The sequence below is a fragment of the Gobio gobio genome (assembly GCF_949357685.1).
Source record: "Gobio gobio genome assembly, chromosome: 4".
NCBI classification, from domain to species: Eukaryota; Metazoa; Chordata; class Actinopteri; order Cypriniformes; family Gobionidae; genus Gobio; species Gobio gobio.
In genome coordinates, this window is record NC_137100.1 from 63,750,451 (window position 1) to 63,768,182 (window position 17,732).

General features: G+C 38.4%; 1 protein-coding gene across 1 annotated transcript in view; it reads right to left on the minus strand.

The window, feature by feature from the left end:
- aldh2.2 (aldehyde dehydrogenase 2 family member, tandem duplicate 2) overlaps positions 1 to 17,732 on the minus strand; it is a 31,052-nt gene that overhangs the window by 6,832 nt on the left and 6,488 nt on the right. The window contains exons 3-11 of the mRNA XM_079815559.1: positions 16,973 to 17,113; positions 13,868 to 13,947; positions 8,363 to 8,474; positions 8,136 to 8,264; positions 5,646 to 5,759; positions 5,006 to 5,108; positions 4,583 to 4,767; positions 2,490 to 2,654; positions 1 to 72 (exon numbers count right to left, since the gene is read on the minus strand). The exon at positions 1 to 72 is cut by the window's left edge and continues 86 nt beyond it. Coding sequence (XP_079671685.1) covers positions 1 to 72; positions 2,490 to 2,654; positions 4,583 to 4,767; positions 5,006 to 5,108; positions 5,646 to 5,759; positions 8,136 to 8,264; positions 8,363 to 8,474; positions 13,868 to 13,947; positions 16,973 to 17,113 — 1,101 coding nt within the window. The remainder of the gene's footprint in view (positions 73 to 2,489; positions 2,655 to 4,582; positions 4,768 to 5,005; positions 5,109 to 5,645; positions 5,760 to 8,135; positions 8,265 to 8,362; positions 8,475 to 13,867; positions 13,948 to 16,972; positions 17,114 to 17,732) is intronic.

A 17,732-nucleotide genomic window follows, 5' to 3' on the forward strand; every position in this document is an offset into this window, starting at 1 on the left:
GCTGTCGTTGGCTCTCTCAACCACTTCTTCTAAAGATTTGAACTTCAGAATTTGCATTACAGGGCCAAAGATCTAACAGTAAAGAAAGGGAATAATACGTTATAAACAAGCACATCTGGAAACAGATCATCTTTCAAGGACTACTACTTTTGGGGTTTTCAAGGACTACAATCGGAGGTCGCACTTATCAAAACAATGTCTTTATTATCTTTCAAAATTCTCAAAAGGTCAACAGATAAATCAAATATACTAATAAAACAAAATTGTACAAGTGCAGCACATCCAAAGTACGCAATGGCAACTTTAACCATTGAAAGGATACTCTGACAAAGGCATCGCTTTCCTTACTCAATTTATTCCTTATTTTTTTCGCGAATATATGATGGATCTAAAGGATGAAAGCTGTATCATATACTTGGATATTTATGAGCAATATCACGCTCATAGTCATGCAAAATGTCTATAATATCTATGCAGTTACTTTGGCATGGAAAATCCAAAAATCGCCCCCTATACCCTCAAATAGGGCATTATATGAGGGGACAGCCATATGTAGTGGTGTCCAAAACCATAGTGGACGCTATTGAGTGCACTCATTCAATCCCATAATGCATCGCAATGCAGCCGATGTACACACAACAGCTGTCCGACTTCACTCACTCGTTTTCATTCACTCTTTCAAGTGAACTGTATTAGTGGACTAACGTAGGGAATAGTGAATGAGGGTTTAGGGCATAGGCGGAGTTTCACTTTTGTGCTTGGGGGGGCACCTTGGGTATAATTTATATTAATAATAATAATAATAATAATGACCCCCCTTTAACTGTTAGCGTTCGTGTCTCCTGTTTCACGCGCCTCAATCCATGCAGAGCTTTTCAGAAAGTCCGCCGCGCGCCATTAATCTAGCGGCTCGTATGAGATTAATGCAATGTTTCTGCTTAAAACTCACTCTATTGTGACCTTATGCAGATGTTATATATCATAACCGATGCATAAATGTATAATGAGACAGAACGCTGAAATTTGCCGACATTGTAAGGTAAATTATTATTACGCAATATTGACTAATGGATCGGCAGAGAATCATTAAGAAATGATGGTTATATTCTATCTAAAGAAATATAAGGTAAACGTGTGAATGGCCTACATATTTCTCCAAATGTGGACTAAAAGTTTGTAGCCTTGTATACTGAAGCACTGTGATCAAAAATAAATGGGAGCAAACGCGATTGAATATGTAGGCTACAGGTTTGTGTCTCGTTATTGTATTCAAAATATTAATAACTACAGATTGATTGTACATTCCTATCAGAAATTAAGAATTAGTAGTGTCATTGTAAATAGTGGTCAAATATCGAAGCTAATCTATTTAATTCTTCAAAGCTCAAAGTTAAATCAGAATATTTATTATAAAAAAGAAAAAAATGTCACAGCTGCCAAAAAAATTGTCTATTTGTGTGATTTATTTTTAAAGGAAAAAGCTACTTTTAAAAAGCATCCCCTTCTGTTTTTTTTTCTTCACAAATTGCACCCTGATAATAATAATAATAATAAAAAAGGAATTGAATAATTAAAGGATTAAATGGATTTAAGGGAATAAATAAATAAATATGAACGGTAAAGTCCTAGGTCTAATTGTAGTTTTTGAAGTAATCTATTTAAACTATTTGCAAATATTTTATTTCAAAAGAGTCTAATATGTAGAAAATGCAAACTTTTTTGCCTCGTCGTCAAAATTCATTTATGAATTACATGAATCATGATTGCATTTTTTTCAGTTCAAAACGGCGAAATTTCACAAAAAGTGGAGAAGTTTGCAGTCTATTACTGCCGGTAGTTGAACATTTCTATCATAAACAGTGTCTAAGACTTTCATCTACTTACATCTTTCCTCGAGCTCTCGTTGCTGACAGTAAACATTAAGCCCCGCCTTCTTTGATTTGATTGGCCTATATCGATCATTTTGACATTGACGAGCGTTGTTAGACCACTGAGGTAGAGCAAAATTAATCAGCCTAAAAATTTAACCTTTAACATTTTTTGTCATCCTAAAAACAGTCAGCTTAAACTCATTCTACACTAAAAGGATAAGATAAGAAAAATAAAATGAGAAAATATTCATTATATTATTTGTAATTTTTTTTATCCATAGCTCAGACAAAATAGTTGCCTCTGCCCAAACTCCACCTATGGTTTAGGGGGCGATTTCGGATTCAGCCCATGTGTTTCAGCAAAACAATTAAAACGCTGTTTCATATATATATATATATAGTCTTTCAATCATTCAAGCGCTATTCAAGTACCTCTTCATAAATATGACAAATATGACATTTTAAAAAGTCACATTTGTACGATCCCTGTGGAAAGCAAGATCCCACTAGAACTCGACTGTAATTTTAGTGAGAGCTGAAAAGTTGATCTTGAAATGCATGGAAAGGCCCTAGTAATGCGTTAAAAGGTTAACTCCACACACACACACACACACACACCTCCTCCCGAGCAATCGTCATGTTATCCTTAACGTCCCCGAAGATGGTGGGCTGGATGAAGTAACCGCGGTCAGCCGCCGCCCCGCCGCCGCACATGAGCTTGGCTCCCTCGCGCTTCCCAGTGCTGATGTAGCCGAGAATCTTCTGGAACTGTTCCTTATCCACCTTTGATTGAGTGATTCATACATATATTAGATTTATGTTCTTTAAAGATGCTTTTACTCTACAATACAGTGCATTAAATGTTGATTGTAATTTCCAGGATTGGTTACTGAAAGTACCTAATGGTAAGAAGAAACCCACAACAACTGCAAAATACTAGAATGCTGCATAAAATTTGCCAAATTAACAATTAAAGTACCAAATTATTGGCTCGCCGGGTGTCTCTCTCTTCACCAGCACATTTAGACTTACACATCCTTCGTTCTACAGCTCACTGAAGTTTAGGAAAGTCAATTTATGAAAAGTTTTTCAGACCAGTTTGCATATGCAGTGCTATGTGTGACACCAATCAATGGAAAACCACTTTGGTTAAAATGTTTTAGAATATGAATGATTTAAATGTAATACGGATTAATAATAGGATTTTCCTCAGAGTTGAGAAAAAGCACTGTATACAAAGGACAACCAAACTCAAACACACACTCACACTCTTAGACACACTCAGTCACCCACACACTCTCGCACACAATCTCACTCGCACACGCGCACGCACTCACTCGCACACACACACACACACACTCGCACATACACTCGCACACACACACTCGCACACACACCTCTGGCGCACACACACACACACACCTCTCGCGCGCACTCGTACACACTCACACTTGCACACACTCACACTCGCACACACACACACACACACACACACACACACACACACACACACACACACACACACACACACACACCTCGCGCACACACACCTCTCGCGCACACACACTCACACACGCACTCGTACACACTCACACTTGCACACACTCACACACACACACACACACACACACACACACACACACACTCACACACACACACACACCTCTCGCGCACACACACTCACACACGCACTCGTACACACTCACACTTGCACACACTCACACACACTCACACTCGCACTCGCACTCGCACTCGCACTCGCACACTCACGCACACTCACGCACACACACTCACACACACTCACACACACTCACACACACTCACACACACTCACACACACTCACACACAAACTCACACGCACACACACGCACTCACACGCACACACACGCACACACACGCACACACACGCACACTCACGCACACTCACGCACACTCACGCACACTCACGCACACTCACGCACACTCACGCACACTCACGCACACTCACGCACACTCACGCACACTCGCGCACACTCGCGCACACTCGCGCACACTCGCGCACACACACACACACACACACACTCGCGCACACACACGCACACACACGCACGCACACACACGCACACACACGCACGCACACGCACACTCGCGCACACTCACGCGCACACTCGCGCACTCACGCGCACACTCGCGCACTCGCACACTCTCGCACACTCACACGCGCACACTCGCGCACACACACGCACACACACGCACACACACGCACACACACGCACACACACTCACACACACTCACACACACTCACACACACACTCACACACACACACTCGCACACACTCGCACACACTCGCACACTCTCACACTCTCGCACTCTCACACTCTCGCACTCTCGCACTCTCGCACACGCGCACACTCGCGCACACACACGCACACACACTCACACACACTCACACACACTCACACACACTCACACACACTCACACACACTCGCACACACTCGCACACACTCGCACACACTCGCACACACTCGCACACACTCGCACACACTCGCACACACTCGCACACTCGCACACACTCGCACACTCGCGCACACTCGCGCACACTCACGCACACTCGCGCACACTCACGCACACTCACGCACACTCGCGCACACTCACGCACACTCGCACACACGCACACACACTCACACCTTAGATACAGCTATAAATGTAGGGTGTTTATACGCTGTACCTGTGGGCCCTGCTCCGTCTTCAAGTCAAACGGGTCTCCCACAACCCTCTTCTTGGCTCTCTCCACACTCCGCTCAACAAACTCATTGTAGATGCTCTCCTGTACGTATGTGCGAGAGCCTGCACAACAGCACTGGCCTTGGTTGAAGAAGAGGGCGAAATGGGACTGCTCCACCGCCTCTTCCACTGCAAACGCAAAATTGATAGATTAAAAGATTTATATTTAAAAGGGTCATGATGTGAGGAACCAAAAAATATGTAAATGAGAACAGCATTGGACATTTGGCTATATATAAAATATTAAAATACAGTGTGTGAGCACGGATTAGTACAGTTTAGAGACTTTTTGAGCAGGCTTTAGTTGCTTTCCGTTGAAAATATCAGGCAACACTTACGGGTGAACGGGATAGACAGGTGAACTCACTATTAGCATCTGATAAAATGATGTTTGGACTCTTTCCGCCCAGCTCCAGTGTGACCTTCTTCAGATTACTGGTACTGGAGGCTCGCTGGATGAGGTGACCTACCTACTCAACCATAATAAAACACTCATATTGACAGACAAAACGCATTTAAATTGCAAAACACTGTATAATATTGAAGTCTCGGATTGTCACTTTACCAAAATTCTGTCATTAATTACCCTCATGTCTTTCCAAGCACAAGACTTGTTTATTCTTAAAACACAACTGAAGACATTTTTAATGAAACCTGTGAGATTTTTGTCCCTCCATTGCTAGTCTAGGACTTTGGGTAATGAAAAATGTAATGCTTTTTGGGTTTGGAACGACATGACGGTGAGTAATGACAGAATTTACATTTTTGGGTGAACAAACCTTTAATACCTCTCCAAGATGGGCATCTCACCAAAAAGTGCCTACATTAAATCTTCAACACAGTAGATGCTTCACAAAAACATTTGCTCTAAGACAGTTATTTATATATTTTGCTTTAGTGTGCCAATTTTAAATGTCCTATATCCTACGACATTTTATTCGGCCCACATTGAAATAAAGTGTCAAGTGTCTCCAAGAAATATCCATTACTGAAGAAAAAGCTCTTACGTCCGTGGAGCCAGTGAATGCTATTTTGTCTACGTCCATGTGAGATGCAATGGCTGCTCCGGCTGTGGGACCCATTCCCGGGATAATGTTGACAACACCAGCTGGGAAACCCACCTACCGCAAATCATGGAAACACTCAAGATGGTGATTTGGTGTGTGAGCAAAATAACAGTTATCATCAGTGTTGGGGTAACGCATTTCAAGTAACTTGAGTTACGTAATAATATTAGTTTTTCCAAGTAACTAGTAAAGTAGCGCATTACTTTTCAAATTTACAAAAAAATATCTGAGTTACTTTTTCAAAAAAGTAATGCAAGTTACTTTTTCACATTAATATAAAATCAGTCAAAAGCAAAATCAGAGTACTATGCAAACCTCCAATAATTAAATGTTAAATAAAACAACTATTTTTATGCATAATCTACCTTTATATGTAATTTACCAATGTCTTGCTGCTGACCTTTGATGATGATAAATTATTAGATTTTTTGTTTTTATTGGTAAAACTTTTTTCTCCTGCATCCTCTTCTAGCATTATCCAGAGCTGCGCCCTCTACTGTTCATGCGTCAATTTGCATTTTTACCTCAGCCTGGGGCTTATTATTTCAATTTTGGTATGAAGAGGTCTTTACCGTTGCACAAAAATATAACTTTTTTGTTATAAACAAAAACAAGCCCAGCCCTGGTGAGAAAAAGTAACGCAAAAGTAACAACGCATTACTTTTCTTAAAAAGTAACCAAGTAACTCAATTAGTTACTTTTTAAGGGAGTAACGCAATATTGTAATGCATTACTTTTCAAAGTAACTTTCCCCAACACTGCTTATCATGCACTTGATGCTGGTTTCAACCATGCACTCGGTGTGCCTTCACTATTATACGTTTCTTAACATATTATTTATTCACTGTCAATAGAGGGCCGCAGGGATGATGTATTTGTGTAAACCTAGTCTCGCGTAGCCAGACCTTCAGACTGACAGCAGAAGGTCTGGACTCTATCACAGCTTTCATTGGTCAAGGACCGCCCGAGAGGACGTTTGACTGAGTTGTAATCAAGCGTCAACCTCCCGCAGTTTCTCTTGAAGCCAATACGGAAGTGATTTAAACTGCAGTTCCTCGACAGACTCCAGAAGGAGCAGAATCACATTGAGCTCATGTTAAAATGCCCAACTTTACAGCAGAAGAACACATGTTTACAGGCTGGTACAAATTGTGGTTTTGGTCTATACGGTTAATTTTGTCCTTCATGACGACTGTGAGGGGGGTGAATTTCTTTATAACTCATTCGTTTACATTATATAAAGCCTTAAAGTTCTGCATAATTAAAGGACAACTCCGGTGAAAAATGAACCTAGGGGTAATTAACACAGTTACCGAGTAGATCGTTCTCTGGGATGCGTTTTCATGAAAATCGAATGTAAAGAGTTTTATCTCTAAAAACAGATTAGCTTATAACGCGAGTGAATGGGGCATAGAATAAGTCAAATTAAATCGCTAGTTAATACCACTAACAAGGCTTAGCACCCCAAAAAAGAACATTATGTTATTAATGACTTTCGTTCGACACCCGTCAGACCTCCGTTCATCTTCAGAACACAAATGAAGATATTTTAGTTGAAATCTGATGGCTCTGAAAGGCCTCCATTGGCACAATGCACTTTACACTCTCAAGACCCATAAAAGGCACTAAAGACGTCGTTACAAAGTCCATCTCACTACAGTGGTTCTACAATAACTTTATAAATCGGCGAGAATAGTTTTTGTGCGCAAAAAAACCCTAAATAACGACTTATATAGTGATGACGATTTCAAAACAAGGCATCATGAAGCTTCGAAGCGTTATGAATCAGTGAGTCGATTCATGATTCGGATCGCGTGTCAAACTGCTGAAATTTGGCGATTCAAACTGCTGAATCGACTCACTGATTCATAACGCTTCGAAGCTTCATGAGGCCGTGTTTTGACATTGTCATCCCTATACAAGTCGTTATTTAGGTTTTTTTTGCGCACAAAAACTATTCTCATCACTTTATAAAGTAATTGTAGAACCACTGTAGTGAGATGGACTTTGTAACGACGTCTTTAGTGCCTTTTAAGGGTCTTGAGAGTGAACCGTGCCATTGTGCCAATGGAGGCCTTTCAGAGCCATCAGATTTCAACTAAAATATCTTCATTTGTGTTCTGAAGATGAACGGAGGTCTGACGGGTGTCGAACGACATGAGGGTGAGTAATTAATTACAGAATTTTCATTTTTGGGTGAACTAACCCTTTAATTGTTTTAAGTAAGTTCAACAAATTATTGGACATTAAGTAAAGTTTACTAAAAAAGTCTTAGTAAGAACAACTGTTGGATTTTACAGTTTTTGTAGAGGAAACCGCAACTTCCAGGTTGGCCTAGAAAAACATGTCGTCCCTGCTGCACTCTATGCATAACAAAAAGGGTTAAATGTGTTATTTTAGGTGCAAATATACAGTAGGCATGGCAGTCACCTCCTTGATCAGGCTGGCAACATAGAGGGCAGAGAGCGGCGTCTGCTCTGCCACCTTCATCACCACTGTGTTTCCTGTAGCCAGCGCTGGGCCGAGCTTCCAGGCCTGCATCAGCAGAGGGAAGTTCCACTGCAGGACAGCGTGAGAAAGCACATGAACCACTGAAGTATATTGTATTACCCGGTAAGTACACACTGCATTCTTAAATTTCAAAAGCATCTACTTACAGGGATAATTTGGCCACACACACCAATGGGCTCATGCCTTGTGTAGCAAAAGTAATTGCCATCAATTGGAATGGTCTTCCCTCCCCATTTGTCTGCCCAGCCAGCGTAATACCTAAAAACCAACAAACAACCAACACAAAAAGAGTTCTGAGCTTCTGATTGAATTCACCTGCATCATCAGATTTAAAAACTCTCTATAAACAACCTTTGAAACCAGGGGCGGACTGGGGCATAAAGCGGCCCATAACAACCAGGCCGCAACACATCTCACCACTCATCAGCTCTTTATGCACAGAGCAATTTTAACCCTCTGGGGTTCTTCGGTCATTTCTGACCCGATTTTTTTTTTTTTTTTAAATGTGAAAAATCGTAGCTTCATCAGAATGGTCCGAAACCATGGGGACAGGATTTGAAAAGTCTAAGTGGTCGGAAAAAAATAGTCACACTCTAAATCAAAAATGACCCCCATAGTAAATGAATGGGAAATTGGCAAAAGAGTTTTTCTACAAATCAGCCAGGATGCAGAAAAAAAGGACTCAACAGTGAAGGGGTGAATCCCTAAAACATCAAGAGTGCAAAACAGACAACAACAAAAAAAACTCACACAAAAACACAATTAGCTTTTGTAATGGCACGCATTAATTTGTGTGTGCGTGTGTTTTTGTGTGTATAAGTGTGTGTGTGAGTTTTTTTGTCTGTTTTGCACTCTTGATGTGTTAGAGATTCACCCCTTCACTGTTGAGTACTTTTTTTCTGCATCCTGGCTGATTTGTAGATTGTATGCACACAAAAAAAACTAAATTTCCCATTAATTTCCTATGGGGGTCATTTTTGACCCGAAGGTCCGGAGTGTGACTATTTTTTTTTACGACCACTTAGACTTTTCAAGTCCCGTCCCCAATTTTTTTGGGTGTTCATATACCAAGTACCAATAAAGTCACCAAGTTTCGGACCATTCCAATGAAGCTACGATTTTTATTTTATTTTAATAAAACGTAAGATCCTCTATAGTGGTGAAAATGTGCTATTGTGTGATAAAAATGCTCAATGTGTCCACCGGATGGCACCGATCTCATTAAAAAATTGCTTTCATGAGGCCTAGGCTTGACTCTAAAATCTCAAAACACCAAAAAAGAAAAGAAAAAAAATACTTTTTAACAAAAATACATTTGATTGATTTTACTCAAATCTTTTTTTATCTTAATCCCGCCCTCCGAAGGCCCTGAGTGTGACCCATAAAGGAAGAACCCCAGTGGGTTAAACACCACTTACTAACATAAATATATAGATGCTATTTATACAGAAATATAAATGTTATTTTTTTATTGAAATGCTTATCATTTACATTAGGCTACTTAATAATTTATTTTAAAGTTCAATACCTACCATAAAATCAGTCCATGTAAAGCAATGTTATGGTCTAGAAGACTTATTATGTAGTGCAGAATGTGGACTATTTTATGGTGCCTTTCTAGTGGTTAAAGTATTTGTCCTTTCAGGAGCTTGACATCAGCCATTTTATGGAATAGAACTCCAATTGTTTAAAAATTAAAGTTTAAAAATTATAAGAAGAAAAATACAGCATATTAGAATGATTTCTGCAGCACCATGTGACACTGAAGCAGCTTTGATCACAGGAATAAATGACATTTAAAATAAATTCACAACAGCTATTAGAAATTGTATTAATATTTCTTAATATTGTGTTTTTACTGTATTTTTAATCAAATAAATTCAGACTTCTCCTTTCAAAGACATTTAAAAAAAAAGTCTTAATTATATCAAAACGTTGATTACTAGTGTGTAAAATAATGCATGTGAACTAACTAGCAAATTATAGCCTATATTTATTTTAGTATATGACACGTTCCTTCATGGGACATAGGCTACCGGAATATGAAAGTTGCCAGTTTTACCATGTTTTAGTGAAAATAATATTTTGAGTTTTATGAATCATTTTCAAATGACTGTGATATTACTGAAGGAAGCCTGGAAACACACACACACATTTTTTCTAAATTTTTCAACTAAATATCGAAATAAATCTAATTATTAAACTAAATTAACCATATAAACTAAATTACTGCTCTAATTATTGATCTAAAGCCCACACTGTCACTGTATGATAATTGAAATGAACTGATAACATTTTTTCTCCAGAATGGCAAGACGGCTGAATAAAATTATGCTGCATTATTTTCCTGTTTAACACTGTAAAGCTGCTTTGAAACAATCTAAAAGCGCTATATAAATAAAGTTGACTTGACTTGACAAACATTCCCTCTGATGCTGAAAACTGCTGCGTTAATGTTTCTTTGTGCATTGTGTGACGAATAACGTAAATGGCATTGCAATCTGAGAAAATCGAAAAGGTCAGTAGTTTGCATCCCTGGAAATTAACGTCCATTGTTTGACATTTTAAAATAGTAAAAAGTGGGGAAATATTGCTGTATTGACTCCTCAAGTTCAGCTGTTTATCTCACCTCGGCTCGCATTCAAGTGCCGGTTTCTGTGGACAATAAATCCCGCCTCCTTCGATTTGATTGGATATCTTAAACATTTTGAAATTGACGAGTGCTTTTACACCACTGAGACTGATCAGGCAAACTAGATTCGAGTTTTTCCCTCAAGTGGAGTCATTCGTCAGTGCTGATGGAAGGATATAGGCTACGTAAATTTACTATTATTCATTCTTCATATATATTTACGTAGCAACGGACCGGCCCACATTGTCCAGCAGCCCACAGGGAAAACTCTTTGTGGCAGTAGGAAACAATACATTGTATGGGTCAAAGTTATCCATTTGTCTTTTATGCCAAAAATAATTAGGATATTAAGATCATGTTCCATGAAGATATTTTGTAAATTACCTACTGTAAACAAATGTATTATTAGTAGTAATATGCATTGCTAAGGACTTCATTTGGACAACTTTAAAGGCAATTTTCTCAATATTTCAATTTATTTATTTTTTTGCACCCTCATATTCCAGATTTTCCAGTAGTTGTCCTATCAATATCCTAACAAACCATACATCAATGAAAAGCTTATTTATTCAGCTTTCAGATGATGCATACATCTCCATTAAAAAAAAAAAATTACCCTTATGACTGGTTTTGTGGCCCAGGGTCACTGATATTGTTTCTTTACAGAAAACATGCATCCACTAAGTTTATTTGTTTGTGTAATGGATGGAAATTCATAAATCTCAAATTTAGGCCTAAATGTTTCTTGAGTGAGTTATTTCTTTATTGTATTACATAATGAATCTCTTAAAGGTGGGGTAAGTGCTTTCTGGTAACCGATGTTGATATTTTAAATCACCAAAACAAACATGCCCCTATTTAGATAGCTCCGTCCCACACATACGTAACCCAGACTATGGCGGAATCTGCTCCCGATGGCCAGATTATAAAGCTTAATAGTTCAAGATATGATGCAGATCATGTCTAAATAATGTTTTTTGTATGGAAAAGAATGAAAATAGCTCAAAAACACACACTAGCCATCTAATGGTGGGGTAAGTGTTATTTCAAAACTGCTTTAGAAATGTGACTCGGGCCGAGTACCATAACAAACTGATAGCCAATCAGCAGTAAGGGGCGTGTCTACTAATGACGGGGAAAAGAGAGCACTCATTATTCAAAAGACGCGACACAGGACGGACATTAGCCGAGCGACGACAGATAAAAAACACGTGTGGAAGATGTGTGTGGAACAAAAGAAGGCTTCCGATCAGGCAAGAAGTCTCAGCTTTCCAGCGCTGGAGCAGGAGTGAAGGCCCAGGGTGCTTTATTTATTCTCGATAGGCGAGTAACATTGGTTTTGTTTTGTTTCACAGAACTAATATATGCTGGCTTTTGCTTGAATATGCTCGTGTGTCATGTTTGCTTGTTTGTCCATTTGCGATCGTATTGTCGTTCACTTCAGTGATGATAAAGACCCATTCATCTCCACACCGTATAAGCCTGGAGCATCTCTAAACCTCCTCACTCTCTGTTTCAAGCGTCAGCTCCCGAATTGTGTCCGAAAAGTAAGATAATAAACTCCTAATATATGTTTGTTTCCTCTTTTCGTGATCGATATCCCTCTAAATTTATCATAATTGTAATATGTTCACTAGTTGGACTGTCGTGCTCCAGCTATCTAGTTGTTCATGAGAATTGTTAGTGTTTTTGGCATGGAAGGGATGGCTTTTTCATTGAACATTCGACCTGGAGTAACACACAGATTCCGCCATAGTGTGGGTTACGTATGTGTGGGACGGAGCTATCTAAATAGGGGCATGTTTGTTTTGGTGATTTGAAATATCAACATCGGTTACCAGAAAGCACTTACCCCACCTTTAAGAGATTCATTATGTAATACAACAAATAAATAACTCACTCAAGAAACATTTAGGCCTAAATTTGAGATTTATGTATTTGAAATGCATATACATCGCATTTCCATCCATTACACAAACAAATAAACTTAGTGGATGCATGTTTTCTGTAAAGCTACTTTGAAACAATATCAGTGACCCTGGGCCACAAAACCAGTCATAAGGGTAATTTTTTTTTTTTAATGGAGATGTATGCATCATCTGAAAGCTGAATAAATAAGCTTTTCATTGATGTATGGTTTGTTAGGATATTGATAGGACAACTACTGGAAAATCTGGAATATGAGGGTGCAAAAAAATAAATAAATTGAAATATTGAGAAAATTGCCTTTAAAGTTGTCCAAATGAAGTCCTTAGCAATGCATATTACTACTAATAATACATTTGTTTACAGTAGGTAATTTACAAAATATCTTCATGGAACATGATCTTAATATCCTAATTATTTTTGGCATAAAAGACAAATGGATAACTTTGACCCATACAATGTATTGTTTCCTACTGCCACAAATCTTCCCGTGAGACTTATGACTGGTTTTGTGGTCCAGGGTCACATATTTAATGTGAAAAGTGCTATAAAAATAATCTTGAATTGAATCTTTGTCAGTCATACATAAATTAATAAATGAAACGGGTATGATTTCTGCACTCAAAAAAATCATGGCATAGTTTAATATTATTAACTATTTGCATCTATTTGATTTTATTTAAATAATCATATTTTTTAATGCATTTATTCAAATAGCTTAGAATCATCTTAAAACGATATATTTATTCAGTTAAAAATAGAGAAAATGGTTCAAATGTGGCTAGTTGTGGGAAAAGCAATGCTCAGTTAGTTCAAATGTATGAGATTGAACCTGATAAATATATAAACCTGGTTATTGTGCATTTAAAACACATTCAGTTTATAAGTATTATCACAGAAATCAATCCGAAATCAGAAACCAAGTGTATTCGTTTATGTTAAAATGTACGGAAATATTGTGCTGTAGAACTGCTCAGATGCAAATGTAAGAGATTCATTTTGTAACCCTGATTACTGGGTTTCATTAGAATAAAATCCAGTGATGCTAATGTAATCCAGTTATTAAGTTTCAACTAGAAAACACAAAGTTCACCTCAAGCATTTGACCACCATGGGCACGTCCACGCTGTAGGAGATCGCATATGGTTTTCCATTGTCAAGAGTCTCTAGTTCCTATTGAAACAAAATACAAATGACATTAACATTTGGTGGCATTATTGTAGATCAAGAGTGAATCTATACAGATGTGTACAATTGAAATGTTTCAAACTGCATTTAACAATGAATGGGAGTTTTAAAATGAGGTTGACAGGACCCATGAACTAACAGTGTGGAGCCAAAAGAAATGTTTGGTTACACTTTATTTTAAGTTGCCATTGTTATTTGAGGAGTATTAATTAACAACATTACTATAGGTTTAGGGTTCATGCATGTAGTTACGATAGTAATGACTATATATTATGCATAATTACATGTAACGTGTAACAATTACACTGTAAAATTTACATTTATGCATTTAGCAGACGCTTTTATCCAAAGCGTGTTACCTAATAGTGTTACCTAACTTTGTCTCAAACTAAAAAATGGACTTTCCAAAATATATATATTTTTTAATTAGCTAAATATTGAACTGGTAAAACGTATAATTAGTACAAAGTGTTTCGACTCTTATTGTCTTTGTCTGCATTTGAATGAGCAATCAGGTTTGTTTTCTCATTTATAATATTTTCCAGTGCTCCATAATTGTTATCCTGTATCCTTTTTCAAATAAGTTTTGAGATTTTTTACCTTTTCTTAAAGTTCCCCTATTATGCTACAATGTATTTTAAAGGTTCCTAATTTAGTTTTGCAGGTCTCCTACAATGTCAATACGTCAACAACACGAACCACACTCTTCCAGTCTCAGCTACAACTACAGAGTTTGAGGGTCAAAGTAGACGCATTTTAAATTTGTAACAAACCTAAATAGGTTCGAGCAGGAAGTAAGACTGGAATTACTGATGACTCGTTTCAGGCAGTTCAGAATCGCTTCTTTCTTTTATTCTTTTAGGAAACAATAACTCCCTTTATCCACACTTTATCTGCATCTTTGAAACTTTTACTTTTACAAACAGTTGTATTACACACTGCATGAAAGGTAGGGCGATTTCAGGGTGATTGGGACACTTTTTGCCATTGAGATGACTTGGAAAAAGTGTCCCAATCACCCTGAATTCACCCTTATATCAGAAAGAGCACAATGGGGCACTTCTGCAAAATCGCTAGTCCACAAGACTTTCTGAAACTTCACCTAAATCAATTAGACCAATCACTGGAAAACAATGAAGTCTTAAAGGGATACTTCACCCAAAAATGAAAATTAGTCCATGATTTACTCGCCCTCAAGTCATCCTAGGTGTGTATGACATTCTTCTTTCAGACGAATACAATCAGAGTTATATTACAAAAGTCCAGGCTAATCCAAGCTTTATAATGGCAGTAATAGTTGCTCTGTTTTTGAAGTCCATAAAAAATGCACTTGTCCATCATATAACTGCTCCACACGGCTCTGGGGTGTTAATAAAGGCCTTCTGAAGCAAATCGATGCGTTTGTGTAAGAAAAATATCCATATTTAAAACTTTATCAAGTAAAGCTCCAGCCGATCGCCTTCCGTGGAAAAGTGTTGAATGTTGAAAGTGAAACTCAAGATGCGTTCGTGACGTCATGACGAGCGGACCTGGTCGCGTTAGTCTTTCCATCGGCAGGGGAACTTTCAACCCTTTTTCCATAAATTGAACACGGAAGGCGAACGGCCCAAACTTTACTTGATAAAGTTTTTAATATGGATATTTTTCTTACACAAACGCATCGATTCGCTTCAGAAGGCCTTTATTAACCCTCAGAGCCCGACGGCATCGCCCACGATGTCACACGGCACCTCCGATAAATATCTATATTATTTCATGAAACTTTTATCGATTTTCTTACCGTTTTTTCCAGCAGAAAGCTAACGAGCTAGCCATCACGGGGGTGTCTTTGGTGTCTTTGTAGCCTTTACAGAAGGTTTTCTATCCAGCCTGGAACATGTGCATCTTTTTGGAGTTGTTCAGCAATAAATCAAAACGCTTACATCCAAGATATATCCACTTGATGTCCATAATTTATACATTTTCCGTCATTTTTGCCGCTAGCGCGATGCTAGCTGCCATTTTGGATGAGGGTTTGACCAATGACAGGCTGATCCGTCATCCACGTTGGTGTGCGTCATTACGCATGAACCACAGCTCTGTTATTGTGGAGAGAGAGACGCACGGCTAGTGTTGAGGAGAGAGAGAGAGAGAGACGCGCCGCAGTTTTTAGTAGTTTTGTGGAGAAAGTTTGAGGAAAAAGTTTGAGGAGAAAGTTTGAGGAGAAGTTCCTGATAGGAACTGTTTTGAGGCTTGGCACCAGTAAATATCCAAAATCCAAAGAGGCCAAAAGCGCCTGGACTTTTTTTGGAAAAATGTAAATAGTTTTGGTTCTGTATAAGTTATCATGTTTATTCCTGAGTTCCAGGACTCCAAAGACTTGAACAAACTGTTTTCCAGAGGAAATATGCTTAGCTTTTATTTATTTGTGTGTGTTTTCAATAAATATTTGAGTGATTAAATTTCCGTTTTATGTTTTCATTTGTCTTTATGGTCCCATAACTTATTTTACATTCAGGTGACATCAATGCAACACAAATATACTGACAGAGCAACTTGTCTTGAAAAAAAAGAGGTGTGTCAATTGTCTGTGCACAACAGGGTTGATGTTTTACAAGCTTTTTTAGTAAATAACACCAGGCGGAAAATTAATTGTAAAAATACCCTTAGGTCTTAAAGGGTTAACACCCCAGAGCCGTGTGGAGCAGTTATATGATGGACAAGTGCATTTTTTATGGACTTCAAAAACAGAGCAACTATTACTGTCATTATAAAGCTTGGATTAGCCTGGACTTTTGTAATATAACTCAAGATTTTATTCGTCTGAAAGAAGATATACACCTAGGATGACTTGAGGGTGAGTAAATCATGGGCTAATTTTCATTTTTGGGTGAACTATCCCTTTAAGCATGCAGTGCATCTGATTCCCAGTCTTTGATATTCCAGAAGCATACAAAAAATATGCTTTCATGTATTCAATAAATCAGATGAAGTCTAGAAGGCAGCATACAGGACAAAGGTTGTGACTCACAGCTAAATAGGCAGAATCTCTCTCAATGCAGTCAGCCAATCGGCTCAAGAGCAGCCCACGGTCTGATGCATCCATGCGTCTCCAGGCGGACCCGAGCTTAAAGGCATCTTTGGCAGCCTTAACAGCTTTTTCCACATCCGCCTGTATAAAGAACAACACACATGGGATGCAAACGGGTGAGGGGTAAAAAAGGTGAGAACATTGCGTGGATTGAGAAAACATTCTGAGGTCAGGACACTTTTATTTATTTATTTTTATATATTTTTACTTTTCATGCTCATTTCTAGTCATTATTAAAGGGTTAGTTCACCCAAAAATGAAATTTCTGTCATTAATTACTTACCCTCATGTCGTTCGACACCCGTCAGACCTCCGTTCATCTTCAGAACACAAATGAAGATATTTTTGTGTAAATCTGATGGCTCTGAAAGGCTCCATTGGCACAATGGCACGGTTCACTCTCAAGACCCTTAAAAGGTACTAAAGACGTCGTTACAAAGTCCATCTCACTACAGTGGCTCTACAATAACTTTATGAATCGGCGAGAATAGTTTTTGTGCGCAAAAAAACCCTAAATAACGACTTATATAGTGATGACGATTTCAAAACAAGGCATCATGAAGCTTCGAAGCGTTATGAATCAGTGAGTCGATTCATGATTCGGATCGCGTGTCAAACTGCTGAAATTTGGCGATTCAAACTGCGGAATCGACTCACTGATTCATAACGCTTCGAAGCTTCATGATGCCGTGTTTTGAAA